Source organism: Equus asinus, chromosome 20 (assembly GCF_041296235.1).
Source record: "Equus asinus isolate D_3611 breed Donkey chromosome 20, EquAss-T2T_v2, whole genome shotgun sequence".
Taxonomy (NCBI): domain Eukaryota; kingdom Metazoa; phylum Chordata; class Mammalia; order Perissodactyla; family Equidae; genus Equus; species Equus asinus.
This window is the reverse complement of record NC_091809.1, coordinates 107,993,722-108,017,517: the sequence shown is the minus strand read 5'-3', so window position 1 is coordinate 108,017,517 and position 23,796 is coordinate 107,993,722. Positions and strand designations below refer to the sequence as shown.

General features: G+C 41.3%; 1 protein-coding gene across 1 annotated transcript in view; it reads left to right on the top strand.

Moving 5' to 3' along the window:
• The window catches only part of SLC5A12 (solute carrier family 5 member 12), a 48,015-nt gene extending 32,171 nt beyond the window's left edge, over window positions 1-15,844 (top strand). Inside the window, exons 10-15 of the mRNA XM_014831454.3 lie at window positions 535-602; window positions 4,827-4,913; window positions 7,150-7,319; window positions 10,317-10,420; window positions 13,447-13,574; window positions 15,417-15,844. Of these exons, the coding sequence (XP_014686940.1) occupies window positions 535-602; window positions 4,827-4,913; window positions 7,150-7,319; window positions 10,317-10,420; window positions 13,447-13,574; window positions 15,417-15,569 (710 nt within the window). The 3' untranslated portion in view covers window positions 15,570-15,844. The remainder of the gene's footprint in view (window positions 1-534; window positions 603-4,826; window positions 4,914-7,149; window positions 7,320-10,316; window positions 10,421-13,446; window positions 13,575-15,416) is intronic.
• The last annotated feature ends 7,952 nt before the right edge of the window (window positions 15,845-23,796 follow it).

Genomic DNA, 23,796 nt, shown 5'->3' with positions numbered 1-23,796 from the left:
GATCATTGCGTGAGAGACTAAGGGCCCCGGGAAGGAATGAATAAAGCACTAAGGGAAAAGACCAGAAAGTCTTTCCAGACTTGCAGAACCTGTGAGGTAAAGTGTATAGATATTTAGCCATTCTAAACATGAGATACTATCTGAATCCCAGAGACGTTATTAACTTCTCCTTCAGCTGATTGTTGGTGAGTGGTCAAAATGGGATTCATTCCCACTAACTTAGTCTGGATTAGTCTAAACTAGTGCCTTTTCCAGATTTTCACATTGCTTCCGCATAATGGTTTTCTTCTTGAATCCTGGAAGAAAAAAATCGCTGGAGGCTGGATTCCAGCTCATTCTGCCTGACCTAGGAAAGCATGTGTTTGGGAGAAAAGTCCCCCAAATGCCCTGCCTGGGGCTCGTGCTGGCTGAGTGGGGAGGACAGTTCTCACTGAGATCCCCTCCCCGAGGGGCTTCCTCAGATGGTGCTGGGCAGGGGCACCGGGAATCCCTCCCAGCCAGCTTGCTCATGGTCACGGGTTTCCCTTCTTGCAGGTCTCTTGTTTGGTGTGCTGTGTACCTCCATGGCCATGGCTGCGTCCCTGATGGGGGGTGTCATACAGGTAATGAAAGAAGGGGAAAAGACACATTGGACTTCATAGCGACTTTTTACCCATTTTCTTTTCTAATGCTTTGCCTATTCCTCCAAGTCCCAAACGCTAAGACTCTCTGATACTGGGTCCAAATTAAACAGACATGTAAAATTTCAACCAAAATTATTTTCAGATGGGGAAACTATTAAAAACTAGTAATAGGACTCAGTGACAAGGTACACTGTAATAAAATTAGACACCCTTTTAAAATCCAGATCTGAGAATTTATGATCCTGAAATAAAAGTGGTAATGATAATTATAATAGTAAAAAAACAGTAATTAACATTAGTAGAACACTTAGTGTGTTCCAGGTGCAGTCCCAAATATTTTGCCTCATTGAATCTTCATCGCTTCTCTAAGAGGTAGTGTGACTAATGCACTGATTTTACAGACGAAGGAACTAAGAAGTAGGGAGGTGAAGTAAGTGCCCCCAGACCACGTGATTAAAGAGTGGTGGGGCTGGGATATGAACCCACCTCTATCTGTTGTCCAGGCTGAACAGCCTCCTGTACGTCCAACTTCCGGTGCCATTAGATGTCAGCGCTAGAAGGAGCCTTAAAGAGAATGTTTCATTCTCTTCATTTTGTAGATGATTACAGAAAAGAGTGGCAGTATCCTGCTCGGGTTCTCACAGCTAGTTAGTGGCTGAGCCAGGTTTGTGACCCATCTCCTGAGTCACCTCCCCCCTCCACAAATGGCCCCCACTCCCAAAGCAGCATGAGAGAAGCAAGTTTTCTGATTCTACTTCAACCCTCTCCATCCCATTTGTATCTTTGCATAATTTGGACACCCTTTATATTTTCTTGGCATGACACAGGTTTTCAATAAATGTCACTTAAATGAAGAAATGAACAAGCGTAAGAGAGTAGTAATCACTGACTTTTAGAGCATTTGTTCTAGTTCCCAGAGCAGTGTCTTTTTCTTGATCCTTCCAATGACTGTTTACATAGGGTCCATTATTTCCAACTTAAGCTTCAACGAACTATGTCTGGGAGAGTTAAGTGACTAAGTGATAATTCTCTTGCATTCAAATCACCAAATTGTTTTCTTCCAGAGATATTTGCATTTTAAGCCTATTTGCAGTTGAGGTCTAGAGGGGTCCAGAATAGACCAGGACTCCTCCCAGTCTGGGGTGAGACCTGGGCCATGGTGAGGAGGCAGTTATGGCCGATGCTCTCATCTGCTTGTCCTTATGCAAACAGGTATGCTGGGCCCACCTTCTTGATTGGTTAAAATGTGTGCCTCCCTGTTCACACAGTACAGGAGATTCTGGTAGGCAGGGAATGAAAACTCTGATCTCGTGTTTCCTGGGAGAGGTATTTGTCTCTAAGATGGCCTCTCAGTTCTCTGAACTTGACAGGTGGCAGGAGGACAACCGTAATTCCCCTATTTAATTTTCTGAAGGGCTCAGCTACATTAAATCGAATGGAACAACATTCACATGCAGGTTTTAGATATGGGGAGACCGAAACCAGGTTCCCCAGTCTGAAGCTAGAGCCCAGTTTAACGTTGTGTTCACCACGCCAACCCACCTTCACGGCGTGTGTTTGCCGGTGGGCCTGGGGGCAGGCAGCCTTAAGCTCCTGAAACAAAGCCTCTTTCAGTGTTTTAGTTTAGGATTTTACAAAGTGGGATCTGGAGCCCCTCATCCTGTGTAACGTTCCAAGAGTGAAAATTTCCAAAGGCGTAGGCTTTGGGGAAGTGCTGCCCCCTGCATTCGCCCCTCAGAAATCCACAGCCCCCGTGAGCATAGCGAAGGCTCTGGGAAGACCCACAGTAAAGACACCTGTTTCACTGTAAATACGTGACCATAGACCCGCCTGTTCAGGGTGGGGTGGGAGGAGAATGGGGCGGGGGACAGAGAATAGCCGCACAGAGCTCCCGTTGCCTGTTGCCCAGTGATTTGCAGAGCTCCCTTGGGGAGAGGCCCTTCTCTCCAGGCGGCTCTCTAATGACTATCAGCTAGTCCTACTAAGGGCTGTAATGACTTTCAGGCACATCCGTATCTCAGCTTAAGAAGGTGCTTTCCGAATCTCAAAACAGTCCAACAATCAAATGGCATGCCTCTAGGTAATAACAATGATTATAAGGTAATAATAATAGTAGATAACCCTTTGGGGGGCACTTGTTATGTCCTCCAGAGCGCTCAGGCACTGTTCTGAGCTTTCTCTTGGATTCCACACTGAATACTCATAAGGCCCCCAGGAAGCCGGGATTGTGATCCTCACTTGACACGTGAGAAAGCTAAGCCTCAGTCAGGCACCTCCAACCCCCAAACACAGGTCATCAGCCGTGGCCGTGTCCTTGCAGGAGGAGCTGAGATGAGATTTGGCCGTGGAGGAGAAGGCTGCTGGGTGAGCTTTGAGTCTTCCTCCCACTGGGCATGCTTAACGACAACAACAGAAAGAAAGAGAAAATGAAGATTTGTTTTGTACACTACAGATATACATATTTTTTAAATCAAGAAACTCTTGGATTTTTCTTTCTCTCTATCAAATGAAGACCTTTATTTCTGGAGGCATGTTGGCTAATGACTTTGCAAGAAACTGTAAATTTTCTTCCCCCAAAGGGGAAGATAAACAACTCTCCTGACTTATTGACTCCCCCGTATAATTGTTAGTAAATTAGCTTTCAAATCCAGCAACGATGGCAGCTAGGAATTCATGCTATCAATCAGCAGAGGGAATGTCAAGAATATTAGATTAGCATCGACATTGGAGAGAAGTATCACTTTTAGTCCTGTCTGCCACTGTCTTGTCAAAAGACTATTTGTGGCATTGACGTCTCTAAAAGTTAACCTGGAAATCAATCATAACAATGCTTTGCAGCTCATCTTTCTGGAAAAAAGAACTTACTTTAGAGCTTGGAGAGGACTTGAAGGCCCCTTGGTCCTATTTCTTAATTTTTCATAGAGAAAGAAGACTCTGAAGTAGAATGAATCTGCGTTAATAACAGAAGGTTCTCCAGATCACAGTTATGGAGGCAAGGCCAAAATCAGAATCCAGATATTATGACTATTAATGATGGAATTTTTCAAGAACAGTTTTTCCTTAAACAAAAAATGCAGGCCATTATGATGGGTTTGGTCTGTGCTTTTGACTCGTTTTTTTCAAGATGGTCTTTAGGAGACAAAATGTGGGTTTTAGATCCAAAAAAAACTAGTTTAAATATTTTGAATCTCTTGTCTGCCACTTTCTAAATGGAATTATGCCTTTAGTATGTTTCTGTCACTCCAATTTTCTTATCTATAAAATCTGCTTAGTGATACCTACTAAACAGGGTAATGGTGAGGAGTAAATGAGGTCATTTACTTTGGGTTCCTGGGAAGTTCATCTTGATTACCTGGCACATAGGTGGTGCCCAACAGACATGAGATATATAAGATCTCAGATGTATAAGATCTGGAATAATCTAAACCCCTTGATCGAAGAGCCGTCCAGTTGCATTGATAGCTCTAGATATGGCTGCATTGCAGAGTAGCTTTATGTGTGTGTGAGTGTGTGTGCACGCACGTGTGCACATGCTTACTTGCATGCATGTCAGTGCATGTGTATGCTCCAGACTCTTGGAAGGCCATGGCACAAGGCTCTAGGTTGATAGGCTATTAGTTTAATGAAAGCTCCTTGCCAACTCGCTGGGCTCAGTAACAGGTAAGTTGGATTTGGTTGATATAGTTTTCCCTCAAACTGGAACTCATTGATTTGTTTATGTACCAAATAAATATATCTATAATTTATGTCTCATATCTTACACAGCTTATCAGCTGTTCTTAGTTTGAACAAGTCTATCATTTTGATAATAATTGTTACCCTACTCCTGTCATCCCACCCAGAACACCTCAACAATGTTGAAGCATTAAGCTGGGACAAGGTGGGGAGGCCATTGGATGCTCCATATCCCGTTTTTACGGCTCTATCTTCTTTGGAAATTGAGGGAGTTGGACAAAGGCATTTCCATATCTCTCTCACACACACATACACAAATGCATGTTTCTATGTACAGGTGTTTTTATTATTTTACAAAATGCCTATAATGGAGCCCAAAAAGGAGAAATGATTTCCAGAAGCCATATAATGAGTGACACAGTCAGGACTAGGACTGAATTTTATCTCAGGTCCAAGGGAGAGCTGGTCCCAGGTGGGCCAGGGGATCAGGGGAGTGGAGGTGTTTATCTGATCTGCTGTGCCCCACAGGCTGCCCTCAGCATCCACGGCATGTGCGGGGGGCCCATGTTGGGCTTGTTCTCTCTGGGCATCCTGTTCCCTTTCGTGAACTGGAAGGTAAGAGTCTTTCTCTTCTCTCACGACTCCCAGTTAAGACTGGGCCCCAGGTGTTTCCTCTCTCCTTTCACTCCTCCTTGGAAAGGCCATTTGTCCTTGTTAACAGAAAAACTGTAGCTTCTTTCCACAACAGAGCGCGAGCCCTCCTCTCTCTGACTTCAGGGAAGGCTTTTTCGAAGCAGAAAGCAAGGAAAGTAAGAGGTGGTCAAGAAACACTGTGTGTCAGGGCATCAAAGCTGACTCTTTGGGGTTTAAACTCTCTTCTCCAAATTAAAGGCCCACAAAGTGAAATTTAAAATAGATTTGAGTTCAGAAATAGTTTAATTTAAAACACAATTGTGAAAACTTAAAGAAATTGTAAATTTCATTTTTTTCTCTATTTAGTTATGTAAAATCATAACTAAGTTAATGAACTAATTTAGGAAGGGGAGAGCAGACAAGCTTGGTGTCTTCTGACATATGAATCTTCTTGGTTTTGTTGGCTGACAAGCTAATCACATATCTTTAAGTAAATGTTGGTTGCATGACTGTGTGGTAAGTATAAATAAAAATGAACAATTATTTGGAAAAATAATATACTAGTTTTTAAAATATTTAAGCTATGATACTTTTCTCAATCTAGCAAAATTGCCAGTTTTTCACTTATTGCCATCCATATACTTACATGCATGTATTTTTAGAAAATCTTTAGACTCCAGAAAACCTGACTCTGTGCATATTTTTTTAATATGCTATAGGCAGTCACATGGTACACCTAATTAGATCTCTGTGGCTACCTGACCCTTATTGACCTCTATTCTAGATCAATCTTGTGGGGCTAGGTGAAGAGAGGGGATAAACAGGGGCATTTGGGGACGTGTAGTACTTCCTCTGCTACTAGGAGACACTTTGTTTTAATGACCTGTTCTGATATTGAGGTTGACAAGGACACTTATGTCCTTGGGGAAATAATATGAGGGAAAGTAACATCATAGTCACAAAATACTAACAACTAGCTACATAGCATCATAGTACATTCTAAACATCAATTTTTTGTCTATGTTAGTGGATTATGGTCCTTCTATTTAGTCAGGAAAACCACCTTGTTCTACATTAGTTTTTTAATTTGTTTTCTTATTTCCTGTTTCTTAAGCCCAGGAATACAAGGTGTAAGCAAAGAAAAGATAGGTGAAATTATTGCTTTTGGTATGGCTTGCAAGCTGAAAACAGTTTTGACATTTTTAAATTGTTGGAAAAAAAATCACAAGAAGAATATTTCATAACACATGAATATTATGTGAAATTCACATTTCACTGCCCATAACGTTTTACTGGAACACAGCCACTCTTCTTTGTTTGTGTATTGTCTATGGCTGTTTCTGTGCTACAATGGCAGACTTGAGTAGTTGTGACAGACACTGTACGGCCCACAAAGCCTAGCATATTTATGAGCTGGCTGTTTATAATAGAAGTTTTTGGACCCCTGGTCTAGACCGCGGCACACATATTCAAATCCCATGCATTGCTGTAGTTTCCCCAAACAGTAACGAACAAAACATTGTGGTGCTGTTATTGAGGAAGTTTTTTTCTGAATAAATAGAGAAAACAACAAGCTGTTTTTCTCACAGAGAAGGCTCAGCTACCTAGCAGAGGCTGAGGAGCATCCAGATTTCCTATTCCTGTGGTCCTGGTCTCTGCTACACTGTTCTGTCTCCATTACAGGAGAAATGACTCATTGACTCTTCACTGTTTGTCAAGAAATATAACCCTTAAATGACGGGAGTAGTAGATACACTGGATAGTATTTAGACTCAAACAAAAACCCCAAGCTTGGGAGTCAGAAGAGTAAACGTTTCCATTTAATAGCTTAGAACGGCTGTCGATGAAAAATGACCACATTGTCTCCATTATTTGAGGACTACCCGAACTTCTGAAATTCTCCTACTGGGACTTGAGATTTCAACAGTTTTTAAGTGATAAGAGAAAAAAGTCTAAAGGAGAGAGAAAAATTTTCTCCCAGAAATCTAAATATAATGACCACTATAAAGCCCTCCCGTGTCTTCATTTAAGGAACACGTTAGTCCTAAGTAAAGCTGAGTGTGGGAGTGGGAAGGGAGGCGGTCTGAGTGGGCTGCTTCGAGTGTGGCCCAGATTTGGGGTGGAAAGTCAGAGGCTCTGAGGCACAGGACTCCTCATCTCATTATTCCTTCAACGGTTTGGTCAAATCTCTAATTAACTTTCCTTTCTCTTCGTCAAGGGTGCACTAGGAGGGCTGCTGTCAGGAATCACCTTATCATTTTGGGTGGCCATTGGGGCCTTCATTTACCCTGCACCAGCCTCCAAGACGTGGCCCTTGCCTTTATCAACAGACCAGTGTGTCTCATTGAACGAGACGGAACCGATGTCTCCTCCAGCGCTAACCAGCAGGTATGCTGACCTTAAAGACGGTGCGAAGTCCCAGGGAGAGGGGAACCGGGTGAGAGGAAGTGCATTCTGCAGCAATAAGCTGGCGAGATTTATCTTGCTCTCCTATGAGAATCGCTCTGGGCCGTGCCCAGCATAGAAGAGAGGCCCCGGGCCCAGCTTTCTGCAGCTGTCCATGCCTCTGCATTCCGGTGGACAGGAGGGAACGTGGCAGAGGGTAATTGGTGGTATGAGCACAAAACAGAAAAAATAGTGGAGGATCTGAAAATAGGTGGATGGGCATGAGGAACAGTGTCCTCAAAAAAAGTAAAGGATCTGAGTAGAAGAGGTTTACGAACAACGAAATGAGGAGAAAAACTGGACATATTGAGTTAGAAGCGTGCTGTGAACTTACAGCTTCTAAATCAAACTATACAGGCTTTAATGAAGGGTTTTCCTTTCTATTTCTGGCTGGGATAAGTAATTTAAGATACCAAAATACAGGAGATGATATGGTGTGGGGAGAAGACCACGGCCTTTGAAATCAGAAGCACTGGGTTTGGATTTCGCTTTTCCCATTTATACACTCTGTATCTTTACCCCAGTTACTAACTTGTCATTTCTTGAATTCTCTGAGTCCATGACTGAAAAATGAAGGTGATAGTGTATACTTTAGTGGGTGTTTGAGAGGATTAAACGAGTAGACATATATAGCCAGTAGCTCTGTACCTGGCTTTAATAAATGCGCATTCTCTAATTGTGTGTAGGGACAAATCTAAGAAATGTAGGATTTGTGGAAAAGTATCTCAATTTTGGGCAGCACTTTTCTGATTCTCATCAACACTTTCATGTTCTTGGCCCATTTCCTCTGGGTCCTATGTTCTTAAAATTACCAGATGACTTGACAAATTGCAATTCCGAAGATCTCTCCAGGCCTGGCACAGCCTCTCCTCTCCACTACCATTGTCATCCTTGACATTCTTGGTCTCATCATTACCAGCTGCAGGACAGGAGGCTACCTTCCTTGCACTATCAGGTTCCCTCCTTCCTCCCGTTTCTTCGCTTCTAATCCATCCTGTCAAGCGGCCACTACGTTCATTTTCCTGATGCACCTTTCTGAACTCATGACAGCTGCGCTGAGATGTCTTCAGCGCTCCATGTGCCTACAGAAGGAAGGACACACTCTCTCCTGGAATGAAGTGTCTTCCAAGCCTTGAGACCACCCTGTTTCCAGTGTTACTGCCCTGCCTTCCCCTTCTTCTCATCTGGATTCTGTCAGTTTTGCCTTAGGCACATCCCACTCTTTCCTACTTTTGGGTCTTTCATCAAGCAACAGTCACTTTTGCATAAAATGCCCACAAGATGACACCGCTGTCTCCTAAGGCAGCCTGGACGTGGTCTTCACCCCTGTGTACTATGTTGTTCTTTGCTCTGCCCTCCTCCACTTTTGTCCCGCTTTTGCATTAGACAATAAACTCCTTGAGGTCACGTAATGTGTTTCATTCATTAAATGAGGAAAAATTGCATGAAGGAAACAGTCAATACATTCAAGTTTCTTCCATTCTCTTTTCCTCCCTAGAAAGCAGGACTCATCTTTACCCCCCATCTCATAGCCCATCTTTGCAAGCAGAAAGGACCTCTCATTACCTAGGATGTCACACAGTCCTGAAATAGTGACTCTGAGCCCAGGGCAGAGGTGCTTGAGTGTAGCGGGTACAGTTAGCTTAGGAAAGGGAACCTCTAGCACAGTTTCATTTGCATTCCAACATAGCATTAAATAAGAGGGGATGTTTTCAAATGGCAGGTAAGTCATCTTCCCAGGACATCTATTTAAAAAGTAAAATCAAAGCACTCACATTGATAGGAGGTTGCTGGCCCTGAGAGAATGTAATCATCTGTGTCACATCTTTTGCCACCTGCCTATTGTAAGTGGGCAGCTTTCCGTATGATGTAAAGTTAAGCAAACTTGTTTGCTAAGTATCAGCAGTGTCTTTATAGGACATTACTGACATTGCAACAAAAGCATCACTCCACTAAGAAAGGAGATACACTCTAACGGCTCTCCCAGGAGATCTGCGTGTAGACTCCATTTGCATCACTCCAGATTCAAACAGTTTGAAGCTGCCCAGAAACTGAAGAGTTATCAGTGCCTCCTTTTCTTAAAGAGACAATCAGAGCACTCCTTTGCTAGTTAGCTCCTTGACTTTGCATGGCAGGTGGAGAACCTACTGTGGGCTGCACTGGGCGACGGAGTAGGTAGAACACGGCATAGGGCTGTGGTCCCGAATAGGTGGTCCTTTCTATACAGTGTATGAGCACTCCACTATCTTCCTTCCATTTGCCTCTGAGTTTCATTTAGTTTAGAGTCATTCCCTTCCAGAAGTCTTACGGACAAACACTATCAACTTATTTATAGTTCTCAGGCCCACCATGTTGTTTCTTCCTCCCTGCCCATTTTTATTCTGTCCTCTTTTTAGGATGCTAAATCAGGGTCCTGACTGTCTTCTTTACTTAACTACTAACTGTTCTTCAAGAATGAGCTGAGGTACCATCTCCCACATCTGCCTGGGTTTGGTACTCTTTCTGAATGCTCCCAGAATCCCTTGCTCCTGTCCCACTAAGGCATCACCACTCCATTTTATGATTGTTGGCTCCACATCTAGACTTTGGTGGCTTACGCATCTTTTAAACTGCAGTGTCTATCACAATTTCTGGCACCAAATATGGGCTTAATAACTATCTGAAGAATAAATAACACCAAAGAAATGGAAGCCATGGTCCTCACTGCAATTGTACTTCAGTAGCAATGTTTGTATTTCAGTGATGAAGAGGATTGAGTGGACTACAAAGCACAACCAGTGTACAGTTGAGTGTTTAAAAAATAGTCAAATAGCAAAAGTTAAACTTTAAGTTTTTGAGAGATGCCAGGGCATAAAATGAGCCCTCAGCAGTCTTTAAGTCACTGTGGATCACAACTTCAGAACTCTCAAAACTGGTGACATGTGCTGTTGTCGTTCACAGACCTGCAATCGCTGAGACCTGGTATTCGCTCTCCTACCTCTACTACAGTGCAGTGGGCTGCCTGGGATGCATTGCTGCTGGAATCATCATCAGCTTCCTAACAGGTTGCTCACGTGGATTCCTCTCTTTCGGGCCAAGGAGGACATGGGCTAGTCCCATGTATTGCTGGAGTAGGGGGCTGTCTTACGGGTGTGATTTTGGGTCCACCACAAAAAGCTCTTCTTCCCAGAGAGAGATATCTACTCTCTCCGAATTGTTATGCAAAAGCATCCCCCTGATTATTCTATGTATGATTAATAATATATATGAGACACATTTTTAAATATACCCCATATATTATGAGAAAAAGAGATATTTTGACACATGGTCCCCAGAGGCCTGAGTATGAAAAATCCTTTGTGCCATAACCATCAGTAAGGAAGTTTAAATATCAGGAGTGGCTTTTTTCCCCCTTCATCTCAGTAAGAGAGTGGAGTTTTCCCCATAACCACCTTGCTCTCTCAGAGGCTAGCCTTTATGAACCTAATGGATCAGCCGAGGAGAGTCTTACCGTTCCTCTTGCAAATGTTGTCCTTTGGAGGCCAAACCTCCAGGGTCATGGAGCTCTCTACAGTGAGCACCTTCACTGTCAGCCATTTTTGGTACCGCTGTTTACTATCTGTACTTTGAGTCATAGTCCCTCTGTTGGTTCAACGTCCTTTTTATGCCAAAGCCCATGAGGGGTTGGTGGGGGAGGATGGGGTAGAACAGAGCCACTGTAATCGTGCAACTTTGCCTCCTTGGAGCATATATTTTAGCTGAATAAAATATTAAGATATTCCACTTTTCCACTACCATTACATACCCATAAGCCCCATCGGCAATGGGAAGTCAAGATTTCTACTCATATAATCTGGATGGCAACATTTCTGGTGACTGGAAATGCTATGTGTAAGCTCCAATGCCCTAGTACTCTGGGCATGACATCACCAGCTATTCACATAAATTTAAGCCAATCTTGAGTGTGAAAAGGAATAGAACGAATTTTGTAACCCCAGCCATTCATTTAGTTACAACTTCCCAAGTATTTTTCTTTATATAAATGGATTCAGATGAAAGGTTGTCTGTACATTGTGTTTAGAGTCTGCCCCAACAGCTGTGGGGGCTTCCTTGATGCTGGTGGGATACACCTGTGCCTATCAGTCAAGTGACCCGTCAACTTTAGAAGACAGCCAAAGTTTTAGCCACCTGGTTCCAAAGTAGGAAATCCTAAAATTTAGTAATTTCTAAACTACTAAATCCTGTGGCTTGCCAGTCTAGATATTTTCCAGATGCATGTCAGAATTGACATGTTCTTGTGTTGATTGCACATATTGAAAATTTTTTGCCATCTTGAGCATGAATAACTGTCCTGGTGTTAATCCCTACATTTTCTTTTTCTACAAATGTAGAAAAAGTCATAGTGAAATATCCTTAAGATGAAAAGGGAGCACTTTGTCAGAGTCTAATTGTGCCACTCCACCAAATCTTTGGAAAGAGTATTGATCCTTGCCTCTGGAGACTCTTGCCTCCATGGCACCTGTCTTCCGAATGAGGCCCTAGTGCTAACTTGACACGTTTTGGTCTGGTCACTTTGAAAATGTCTTAAAAATGTCTAAATGTTTGTAGGAGAGGGTCAACAGGGAAGACCAGAGACTTTTTGTGGGCCTGCTCATTTTGTGTCCTATTTTATCTTGGTCTTGCTATTTGTCTTGCTTGATCTTAATGGGTGATGATTTCAATTCTGCCTCTTCTGGATAATTTAGCAGTTCAAAGATACGCTATTTAGGTTACTCATACATATTGATAAATATAGTTACATCTCTGTTAATTAACACCTTCAAATAGTTTATATTATGAGTCATTCTCTGCATCAGCTGCTGAAAGGTGATTTGACCCAAGATATACTTTAAAGTCTTCGTTACTACTGGTAAAATTCTACGGGGCAGCTAAAAGTTATTTCCTTTCATTCCTTTAACCATGTGAAATGAAAATACCATTTCCCAAATCAAGAACTAATACCCTTGTTGGTTTATCCAGTGTCAAGAACATCACACTACAAGGCCACTGTGCGTAGATCCATGCTGTCCTGTTTTCCCATGTGCAGCAGTTTGCACTCATCTGGATCTTGCCATTTGTTTACCTCAACTATCATAGGGCTGCAGGTCTTAGATATAATTCATTAGTTATCAATTCATTAACTTTACCTCTTAGGTCAGGGTCAGCAAACTAAAGCCAAATCTGGCCCGCTACTTGTTTTTATAAATAAAGTTTTAAAGAAATATAGTCACGCCCATTCATTTACTATTGCCCATGGCTGATTTCACTCTGCAAAGGTAGAGTTGAGTAGTTGCAACAAAGACCCTCTGGCCAGCAAAGCGTAAAATATTTACTGTCCATATATACACATGATTCCTGGCAATTTGATACAATCTAGAAAATTTCTCTGAGAGGATCAAAGATCTAACAGAGAGGTCAGCAAACTTTTTACGTCCAGAGCTAGACAGTAAATAATAGCTTAGGCTTTGCTGGCCAGAGACTCTTGTTCCACAGCAGGATTGAAGGGATGGACATTGAACAGGTGTGTCTTAATGATTGGGAAGGAGGGGTCAGAAGAGTCTGGAGGAGCTGCAGGGAACATGAGGGATTGATTGCCTGTTCAGGATGCTGGATTGGAAGGAAGAAGAAACGGTACAAATAATCTTCCTAATTTTACCAATATTGACTCTGATGACCTCTAATATACCTCATTCGGTTGAAAACTGAGAGCTTTCCTGAAAAAAGAAATTATGTAATTCCTGCTATCCCCTCTGTTGGCCTACAAAGGGGACTAGTAGAGCTTTCCATAATCAATATTTAAAAATAAATATATTCTCTCTATCTATTGAACTCTATGGCTGTGAGCTTGACTGCCCTGACAGTTTGTGGATGTTTAGAAACCAACTGCCCTACATCCAGTGAGCAGTTACGCATTTCTGTCTGTTAACCAGTCAGTCTTGTTTTCCCCCTTATGTTAAGAAGTGACCTACTTCTCCAGCTGACAATGCCGAAATCCTTAAGGGAAGTCCTGGAAGCACGCAACCACCTAATCTATCTGTCCTTTTGCTTATAGGTCACCAAAGCGGCCAGGATATCCAACCACTGCTAATTAGACCGGTTTGCAATCTATTTTGTTTTTGGTCTAAGAAATACAAAACTCTGTGCTGGTGTGGAGTTCAGCATGACAGTGGGACAGAGCAGGTGAGCCGATGTGTGAGCTTCTGAAAAATATGCCCTGGCCCAAAAGGATTCTCTTCTTGCCCATTTAAACCATTTGCAAGGGTGGGTGCAGGGAGGGAAGGCAGTGAGTGCAAGAACCTGAAAGAACATGGGTGTCAACTTCATGACCTCAGCTAATGAGCTTCGAAGCAAGTAACTATGCTGACAGGTAAATGTGCCTTTGGGCTGAATTGTTGGCATTGTAAGTCATCAATTTCCAAAGTTCCCTTTAGGCCCTGTGAGTGTGAATTCTAGGAAACATATAAAAATGAATACTAGACAAGGAAAGAAATAGGGGCCCTGTCTAGAATAAGGTGAGAAGTGTGTGCTTAGAGTCAGGCAGCCTTGGGTTCAATCCCCAGGCCATGTCTTACCTTCCTTGGGTAATTTATTTGACCTCTCTGAACTTCAGCTTTCATCCGAGAACTAGGGGGAAACCATACAGAGTGACCTAGAAACAAGCTTCTCTACCTCTGTGGGGTGTAAATAGAAAGTAAGATTTATTGGGGCAACTTCTTAGGTAGAGGAGCAGCAGGTGCACATAAGCCCCAGCTCTCCTTATCCCCCTGAGGACTGTGAGTGGGCCAGGAGGGGCTAGAGATGCTGTTCAAGGACTGGTAAGGTCACATCAGCCAGAGACCTCCGGGAACAGCCTGTGGTCAGACCAAAGTGGACTTCCTAACTTGGCACAGCGCAGGCAGGGGCGGGGGCACTCCAGAGGAGCCAGGGAATGTTACCAGTGACAAGAGGGAAGATGGATACAAATTTTGTCACTGAAGGACTGAGAGGGGCCTAAGGGCAGTCGGAATGAAGACAAAGCTGTCTGGGAAGCACTGGTATGAGAGCGAAAATCCCTCACTTATTGTGGCTTTGACAACCGTGGGACCTCAGGAGAAGGAATGTTTCCATTAGGTTTGCAGCTGGTCTTATCCATGTCTGTCCTCTCAGCCTGATTAAGGGCAGGAATGTAAGACTGTTTTTTCTTTTTAGTTAGGGCTTATTGTCATTCTTTCAGCCTCAGATATTTCACTCTCTAGTAGAGGGCTCCTCACCCACGTCACATCACCTAAGTTGTCGGATGCTCGTCTACCCCCCCACCCCCATGCCAGAATAACATGTCTATGAAGTAAAGCTGAGTTTAATCCTTGTTGCAGTAAGGAGAGTGCCATCTTGATGGGCTCAGAATGGGAAGGTGGCTGGTTGGGCAGTGTATTATTTGGATAAATGGATTTTGAAACAGTTCTAGAAGGAAAGAATCAAGTTATTTACTGGTTCTCAGACTTATCTTCCTGGGCAAGAATTTCCTGGAAGAAATGATAAATCCTATTGATGCAGGCAGCTTCTGTCCCCAAGGCTGAGGTGAGAGTGGGAGGGAACACTTAGTATGTTACTCTTGGGCTTATTTGCCAAAGAATAACGCAGAGCAGCCTCCAGGGGAGTCTGAGTACAGGTACCCCTGTTCCGATCAAGAGGTCTTGCTGTTTACAGGACAAAAGGGGCCACCACCATCTGAAGCACAGGTTAACCTGTCCTTAGGAAGAAACACTACTAAATGAGAGAAACATACACTTCACACAACACAAGATATATTGTAAATGTTCACTAAATTTTTCTTTCTGTTTTTATTATCATTACAAATAATACCTATATGGATTGAGTCATCAAAGTTATCAATTAGGAAGTACCTTAGGTCAGAGCTATTTGTACTGATTTCACTCTGTATATCATTTTTTTCCAAGGAGGAAGCCTAAGCAAGATCCCCTCAGTTTGATTTGGAATACGTCAAGACTATCTCACTAATAAGTGTCTTTCCATTTTCCTCAGGAAAACCTTGAGAACGGCAACACCTGGAAACAAGGGGACGAATCGGTCTTACAGAATGGACTTAAGCAAGAAAGCCTGGTCCATCTTCCAGGCTATGATCCCAAGGACAAAAGCTACACCAACATGGCATTAGAGAAGATTACCCATTTCTAAGGCAACACACGCACACAAGCTCACACATACACACACGCACACATATGCGCAGTCCACATGCTTCTTGCCTTTTGGTTAGTAGACTTGCGTAGTTGCCACTGCTAGAAGACAGAGATGTCTAATGTCTATTTATATGTATTTATGAGTACAAATAAAGTGACTGTTCCCCAGGCTGTTTTTTGGAAGACCTCAACTTTCACGTGAGAAAAAACAGCCAAGCCTTAGGTGCCCTAGCAACTTCCTTCATGAATGGATTAAAACTGGATTTCATCACAGTACAAGGAATCAGTTTTTTTGTTTTGTGTCATATTAAACTTCAGGGTGTTTTTGTTTGTTTTTTTTTTGAAGGTTTTTAACCATCAAATACCTTGGAAGTTACAGGCAGAAGGTGGGAGAAGATATGCACATTAAATGCTTCTCTGTCACTGCTGATAAAATGAGGGAATTAGGCCCACTCATGCACCATACTTCACACACATGTAGACACTTTTCACATCCCCCATCCTCAGCTTCAGTTGGAACACTTAACTGCTATTAACACCACCCCCTCCCCACACACACACACTTTTAGGTCCTTGCTACTACTACAGCTGTCCTGACCAAGCCTGAAAAGAATTTTGCTCAGCACAGGAGGAGAGACTGGTGTGTCTCAGTTAGGGGGAGCGATTACAACTAGATACGCTGCTCCCTCAGTGCTCTTAGTGTGGTATTTCTTCTTCCTTTCTATCACCTTAAGATGGAAGATTGGCCTGTGCTCAAGAAGTCTGGAGTCTTTCTCCAGGGCTGACTAAAGGAGAAACGGATGTCCTAGAGGAGGCTGTTAAGATAGCTTTGTGTTAAAGGACCTTGCAAATAGCTTACCAGCCCACAGGAGATTTCACTAGCCATAGGGTCTTCTTTGGTGCAACATACTGGTCCCCAGGATTTCTCCTCTGCTCTCTCGGCTCATGCCTGCCAGCTCAATATGTTCCATCAGGCTGAGGTGACAGAAGTAAATATCTTAATAGTTGAACTTTAGAAAATAATTTTTAAAGCTCTGGAGTAAGGTGGGACTGCAAATCAAAAGGTGAGTTAACCAATGGAAAAGCAGTGAAAGCTTTTTGGAAGAAGCAAAGAAATGAAATCCGTACAAGGTAAAAAAGGAGCAGTGCCACAGGGGCTAGATCAGAGGAATGATAGTGGGGAACAGACCAATGTCTGGTGTTAGGTATGTTAGGGCAGGTGTCGGATAGTTATTCTGGTGGCCAGGAAGATCAAGAGGCCTAGAAACAGTATGTCAACAGAGTAAGAAGAAATGTCCGAATAGGCATGCATGATGAGTCCCCAAAGCTATGTTGTTTAAATGTGACCCAGGAGGAGAAAACCTTGAAAGAAACATGAGATATGGAAAAAATTGTGGAATCGGTACTTATCATTAGAGAGAGAAGATAGAAGGAGTGGAAAAATCAATAGAGGAATTGAAAACAAAAGGAGTTTGTAAGCCCCAGCTCAAGGCATGCCTTCTTCCCTCCAGTCTCAAATAGGAGAGGAGGACAGAGGAAGAGGACGAGAGAACTGGCTATGGTTTATGAGAGAGATGAGAAAAAATACATTTGGAAAAAGGAAGAAAGAAGTAAAAAGGGGTATGTTTGGAAAAAAATCAGAAAACGAAAAGGAACAGAATTTCTAGAAACATTTTTGAGGTCCAGCAAGGTAATGAAGCTGTCGATCTAAGACCCTGCGGTTTGAGCGTGCAATTATTTTCCAAATGATTTAGTAGTTAGGACACTCCTATGAATTAGAACCTAAAAAATTATCAGGTGAATGTTGAAATTTGGGCCAAATCTCACTGGCTTAGTTAATCTCTTATGATAGGGAAGGAACAGAACAACAAGCCTAAGAATGTGTTAGAGTAACAGAAGCCATAACGTATAAATATATTTCATATTTTTACATATATTTTAATATACATGTTCTATTTATGATGTGGAATGCATTTCAAGATTTTGAACTTTCATTTGGAATTGCACAAAAACAAAATGTACCAGATAGTTTTTCATTTTGCTCAGATTCTCTTGCAAATTTTACTTACAAATTATCCTACAGATATTTCATTAGGTCGGCACTTTCCTGAAAGTTTTTTAGGATCCTCTTTCCTTTCTAGTCACTAATTCTCTTGCCTGAAGTGTTATCAAAGCATAAAACGACTTGCAACAGGAGGAGACTATTATTATTATAAAAATGCTCTGTCTTCTTTCACGTAATGGAACCTATGGCATTATGAGGTAGCATTTCAAGAGCTTTTGGAGGTCAATATAAGGATTTCACCCAACCCCTTTCTTCATAATTGAACATGCAAAAATCTAAGGCTTCGGGTACAGAGCACATGGGAATCCACGTTTGCCGGGTAGCGAAGCAGAGGGGAACTACGAAGTGCAGAGTCAACAGAGTCGCCGGGTAGTCATGGTCCCAGCGTACCTCTTGTACCCTCACTCCTCCCTTGGAATGGCAGCTGAGTTTTGTCAAAGCTGTTGGTGCAACATAAGTTCTGTCCAGGGCCAAGTTCAATCCAAGCCATGGAAATGGGTTAAACTTGTGTCTGTTTTTGCATGGAATGAGCAGGAATATTCTCAATAAATGGGGCTATGAATGATGAGCTTCTAGGAAGGCCTTAAATGTGCCAAACTTGATGCCAGTCTCTCTATCTTTTGAACACAATCACAAATATTGAAAAAAATGGAGCAGAATGATCTTGATGTGTCTTTCACTCATTCTGAATGAATTCATTTTATTCTTTTGCGGAAGATTAGCCCTGAGCTGACATCTGTTGCCAATCCTCCTCTTTTTGCTGAGGAAGGCTGGCCCTGAGCCAACATCCGTGCCCATCTTCCTCCACTTTACATGTGGGATGCCTACCACAGCATGGCTTGCCAAGCAGTGCCATGCTTGCACCGGGATCTGAACCAGGGAACCCCGGGCCGCCAAAGCAGAACATGTGAACCCAACCGCTGTGCCACCAGGCCGGCCCCCTGAATGGATTCATTTTGATGACTGACATTCTCTTTGTCACTGTTTGGAGCAAGAAGTATAGCTCCTTGACTGAGGTGAGAGATTGGAGTCAAAGAGCTTAGGTTCATATGTAAGTTCTGGCACAAATTATCTTGGGCAAAGCTTTTTAAATGTTAGTTTATTCACAAATTAAAAGGAACAAAAATTGTCCTTACTTAACAGGGTTGTTTGAGAATTTACAGAGGTAAATCACATAAAGTAGTTAGCATGGTGACTGGCCCTCATGGAACATTCAATACGTTAGTCTGCAATATATGAAGAAAATGGCATCCATTACAGTATTCATTTTAAGTTAAATTGTTCCACTGCTTCTCTTTAGGATTTTCAAGGTATTGGCTTAATAAACGTATTACTGAAGTAGTTTGAGAATTAGAAATAACACGCTAAACATAAGGTATAAATTAAAAGTCATGCCATAAATTTGCAAACAGTAGCCTTTTCTTTTTTGGTGAAGAAGATTGTCCCTGAGCTAACATCTGTGTCAGTCTTCCTCTTTTTTGTATGTGGGACACCACCACATCGTGGCTTGATGAGCAGGGCACAGGTCTGCACCTGGGATCCAAACCCTTGAACCCTGGGCTGCCAAAGTAGACCACCGGAACTTAACCACTATGCCACCAGGCCAGCCCAATAGCCTTTTTAATGCTGAGTTTAAATAAAATGTGATTTTCCAGAGCTTAACTTTTCAAAAGGTCCTAAATTCTTGAAAAAAAAGAAAAAACTACTGTTAAAAAGATAGACAAGTTTATTACTGAAAAATGCAATATTCGTATCTGTGATTTAAGTATTACATTTGTACATGTAAACCTTGATAAGTAAACAGCATCTTAACCCAAGTTTGTGACACAACACACAGCTGAAATCAACTGCAATTGTCTAAACAACAACAGAAGGGAAGGGCTTTTCCCTTTGTTCAGTTCAAACAGTGTTTCTTGATTTAAATTTCATTATTTTGCCATTTTATGGGGTTATATCATTTTGTTCTAAAGAGAAAAAGAAGTAAACCACAGACCAGGGGGCTTGCAAAGAGAATGTTACTGAAATATTTTTATGGTATTACAATCTTAAACATTATTACAAAGACCAGATCAGGAAATAGAAAAAATAGAGGAATCGTCCTTTAATTGTTCTCTTAGAAAGAAATCATTTAAAAATATTACAGAACTTTGGCTCTCTCTATATGCACCTGTGTATTTACAAATCTCATGTGTTCAATCTTAATAGTGCAAGGTAGCAGGGTTTACTGCAGAGTTAACTTCTTTTATCGAGCATTATAACCCAGAAATATCTATTTTCAAACAACTAAAATTCAAATGATATTATCAATGATATATATGAAAATTCTACAAAATTTTAGATTAATCAAGTGTAACTCATAATTGATAGTGAATCACGCAATGGGTTACTTTTATTTGTAATTCTTGGAAAGAGTTAATGCTATTATTTCCTCCTCCATTCCAAACTGCTGACCAAATCCACCTAGATTTACAAACACGTGACTAAGAGAACTCACAAGCCCACTTTTCTAACTGCATTTTTGGTGTCTGAAATATCAGGCATCTTTAGAAGACAGAGTTAAGCTTACAAATATTTGGTTACTTAATCACAACATGGCCCTTACTTGGGGTGTCAGGATATCAGTGTGGCTCTCTCATGAGACTCCCATGACAAAGTAGAAAAATAATCCTACCCTATGATTGAAAACGTTACTTGATAATGGTATTTCTGTATATCACTAGGAAATTCAAGATGATATTTTTGTATTTCCAAAATTTTATGCAGCTTTTTCACAGAGCCCTGGAATACTTCTAAATTTAATGCTGTCTTTATACAACGAGTTAATTTTAGGAAAAAGGCCTACAGAATGAGTATAGATATACAATTATGGTATACAATTATTTTAATTATTTCTTTTAAAAGTAAGCTCAGATTTAAGTGATTTCAAATGATCCATGTGAATATTCTTTACAGTGTTAGGAGTGGAATGCAAAATAGTTATCTACCCTAAAATCTTTTATATAAACTTAATAGATTAAGGCAGGTCTACCAAGAGACCTAGCAAACGTATGTCAAAATAAGGCTTGACGTATTACGTAGCATGACTTCTTTTTCAGTGTTTTGGGTTTTGGATAATTCCTGTAATATTTGGGCTATCCAAGGGCTTAGGACACACACACACAGAAGTAATCATCTAGAGGACTTCCTGACTTAATATAATAGGCTGCTATAAATCAAGAAAAGCGATATATAATGGTGATAACTTTTATGGACCTTGACCCATTTGTCCTCAGGAATTTTCAGAAACAACAATTCATCTGTTTTTTGAAAATTTTAAAGCAATTTTCTACACAGGTGTTCAGAACATCCAGTTTCCAATTACAAAATCTGCGTTGACACATTTAAAAAGCTAAGAATAATTTTATGTAGTGTATTCATTTAATGCCCTAATGCAATCGCCATGTAAGAAAATAAATGAGCAATCCCTAAATTGCTTATTTGTACCAGTATAACACAGGCAGGGAGAATTTGGAGAGAACTGAGCAATCAGGCAATGTTATTGACTGACTTGGAATCTACATTATAGAGGTTTCTGTACCTTTATGCTTGACTCTTTTCAAGAATGCTGACCTAAAGACACTGCCTTAAAAATTGATTCAATCTATTTCAACAGAGCAAAGCTTCCTAAAAGTCACTTTAAAACGTCTTATGAGAGTTTAGAAGGAATGTTTAATGATTAACAATACATAATGTATGTTCTTTTGATTTGCAAATCAAAAATTAGGGAGTACAAAGAAAAAATCAATATTTAAAATCATATGGCTAAATATACGGTTGCAACATAATTTCTCCTATTGAGAACAAAATGGTTGGAGAAATCCACTGGGTTTCTTCTGGCACTCCCTAAATTGCCTTCTTAATTATGGGACTTTAGTTGCTCTTTCCTCTTTGAAAAATATAATATGGAAGCCAAAAGCTCACATCGGAGGAAGATAAAATTGCATATATTTTTAAGTGCACTTTCGTCTTCAGCAATGAAAATTGAAACATTTATTTTTTGGCTTGAGTTGTCAATGAAAACTAAGCTTACTAGATTTAGCTTCATAAATCTTAAAATAGATAAAGAAAGACAAGAAAAAAATTCTTCACTTCTTCTGAATGTTAAAAGATGGACTAAATTGCAGTTGTTTTTCAGTTGGAAAGAAGGCAGGGTGTGTGCACAGCAGCTACTGAAATAGGATTCTGCAACTTAGACGTCTCTGCTTTGCTAGGAAAGTCCCTACGTCCCTTCCACCATCCCCAAAACATTGCTTCTACCACTGTCTTGGCCATCAGATTTGCCTGGCCATTTAATGCCCTCCTTCTCACGTAGAGAAAAGCATCACAAAAGTATACTGGGTAAAAGCCAGTGGGAAAAGTCTTTTCACACTGTTTGTTAGAAAAGATATTAAATTTGGCCTAACATGTTCACCTGGTGGTGTTGAGTGGCATGGACATTGGCAAAATAATTTTAAAGCTTTTGAGGCAGCTTGACTACCACATGGGGCTAGCCATCCATGTGACAATTACTTTTGTGAGAAATATCTAATTAGATCTCATTAAGTTTTGTTATTCAACTAATAATTTAGGAATATTTTCCTTCTGAAAAAACAGAGAGCAGACACTGCTTTTCCCACAGAGGGAGTGAGAATTGACATAGAAATAAATCTTCTGAGGAAGACAATATAGGTATATGCCTGGTAATCTCTCCCCTTCCTTTGTGGGGAAAGATGTACAGCAGCATCCACAGAGCTGACTGGTGTGCTCAAGACTTCCACCTGGGGCGGCTGTCTGCAGAACAAGAGGCTTTCTCTAGGGAGAACTGCGCTGGGGCTCACACTGGCACAGTCGCAGAGCTGTAAGCTTGGATGTAGAAGCTTATTCTCCCTGAGAGTAGACTTTGATTGTACAAGAAATTGGATCTGGTCCTAAATAGGAGACTCTTCTCTTCCAACCTTTCTGCTTTCATTTTTCTTTCCTGAAAAAGATGCCTTAATGCGATGTGTGGATGTGAACACAGTGGCTATAACACTTGTGTTCTCTAGAAAGAAAACCACCAAATGTGGTTGTGGGTGTGGTTTTTCAGATGAACCCAGATGGTAAGTTCAGGTGAAGTAATTTATCATCATTACAAATATATAAATCCTAGCTGGCAGGAATCAAGACTGACCAATGATTCAAGCTAGAGCCCAATCAATATTCCATCCAGGCTCTGTACTGTGGGCACATTAGATTTTGAGTAGAAACAATTCCAGGGAAATGCTCACCTTTCCATCAGGAGCTGGCTTTTTAGGCCATTTCTAAAATGTTCTTTTCTGAGCTACTGAGAATACTAGAAAGGAGATGTTAACTGATTCCCTGGATGAAACCTACAACTATCCAGAAAGCCTGTTATAAATCTTGTGATTTGGGGGAAAATGGAGTGGAAATAACCCGATGACCATCGTAGGACTGAATTGGGCATATCTCACAGAGAATAAGTCCTCACTGGTTTTTATGCAAAAAAAAAAGCCTAACGTGTGTGTGTACAAACACACACACACGCACCATATCCTGGGCCTGTGTCTACCTGCCCCCAATTGACAGACTAATCAATTCAGCCATATCAGTCAAGGAACTCTTCAGGCAACATGGATTTTCAATTTTGACTATCAAGTGGAGAAAAAATGGGCAATTTGGTCACCTCTTGTTGAGAGTTGTCTAGGGTGCCCCCACGTGCCCTACTTGGCATGAACTACATTTGTGCTAAGTTTCTGTCCTAAGGACATTTTGATGGTGGTTCGTAGAGCCAGCCTGAGTGTGAAAAAAGAAAATCCTCTGTGTGATAGAAGCATTATTACCCTTATAAGAATGAATCAAGCTTCCTCTCCCATCTGTTGTTAGCACAAAGCATTACTGGGATCAATATGGTACTCCATCTGCACTTTCATGTGCAAAGACTTGATGATGACAATGAGTTTATCAGAAGACAAAAAGTCAAAATTTTTAAGAGTGGGCTAAGGGCTTACAAGGATAGGAAACTATTGCCTTATAGAGCTAAAGAATGGGCAGTCCCCTCTCCCCATACACACTCCACAAATCCCAACCTAATGTTTAAGAAACAAGTAGGATTAAATTTAACATGCACATTATAGGAAAAATA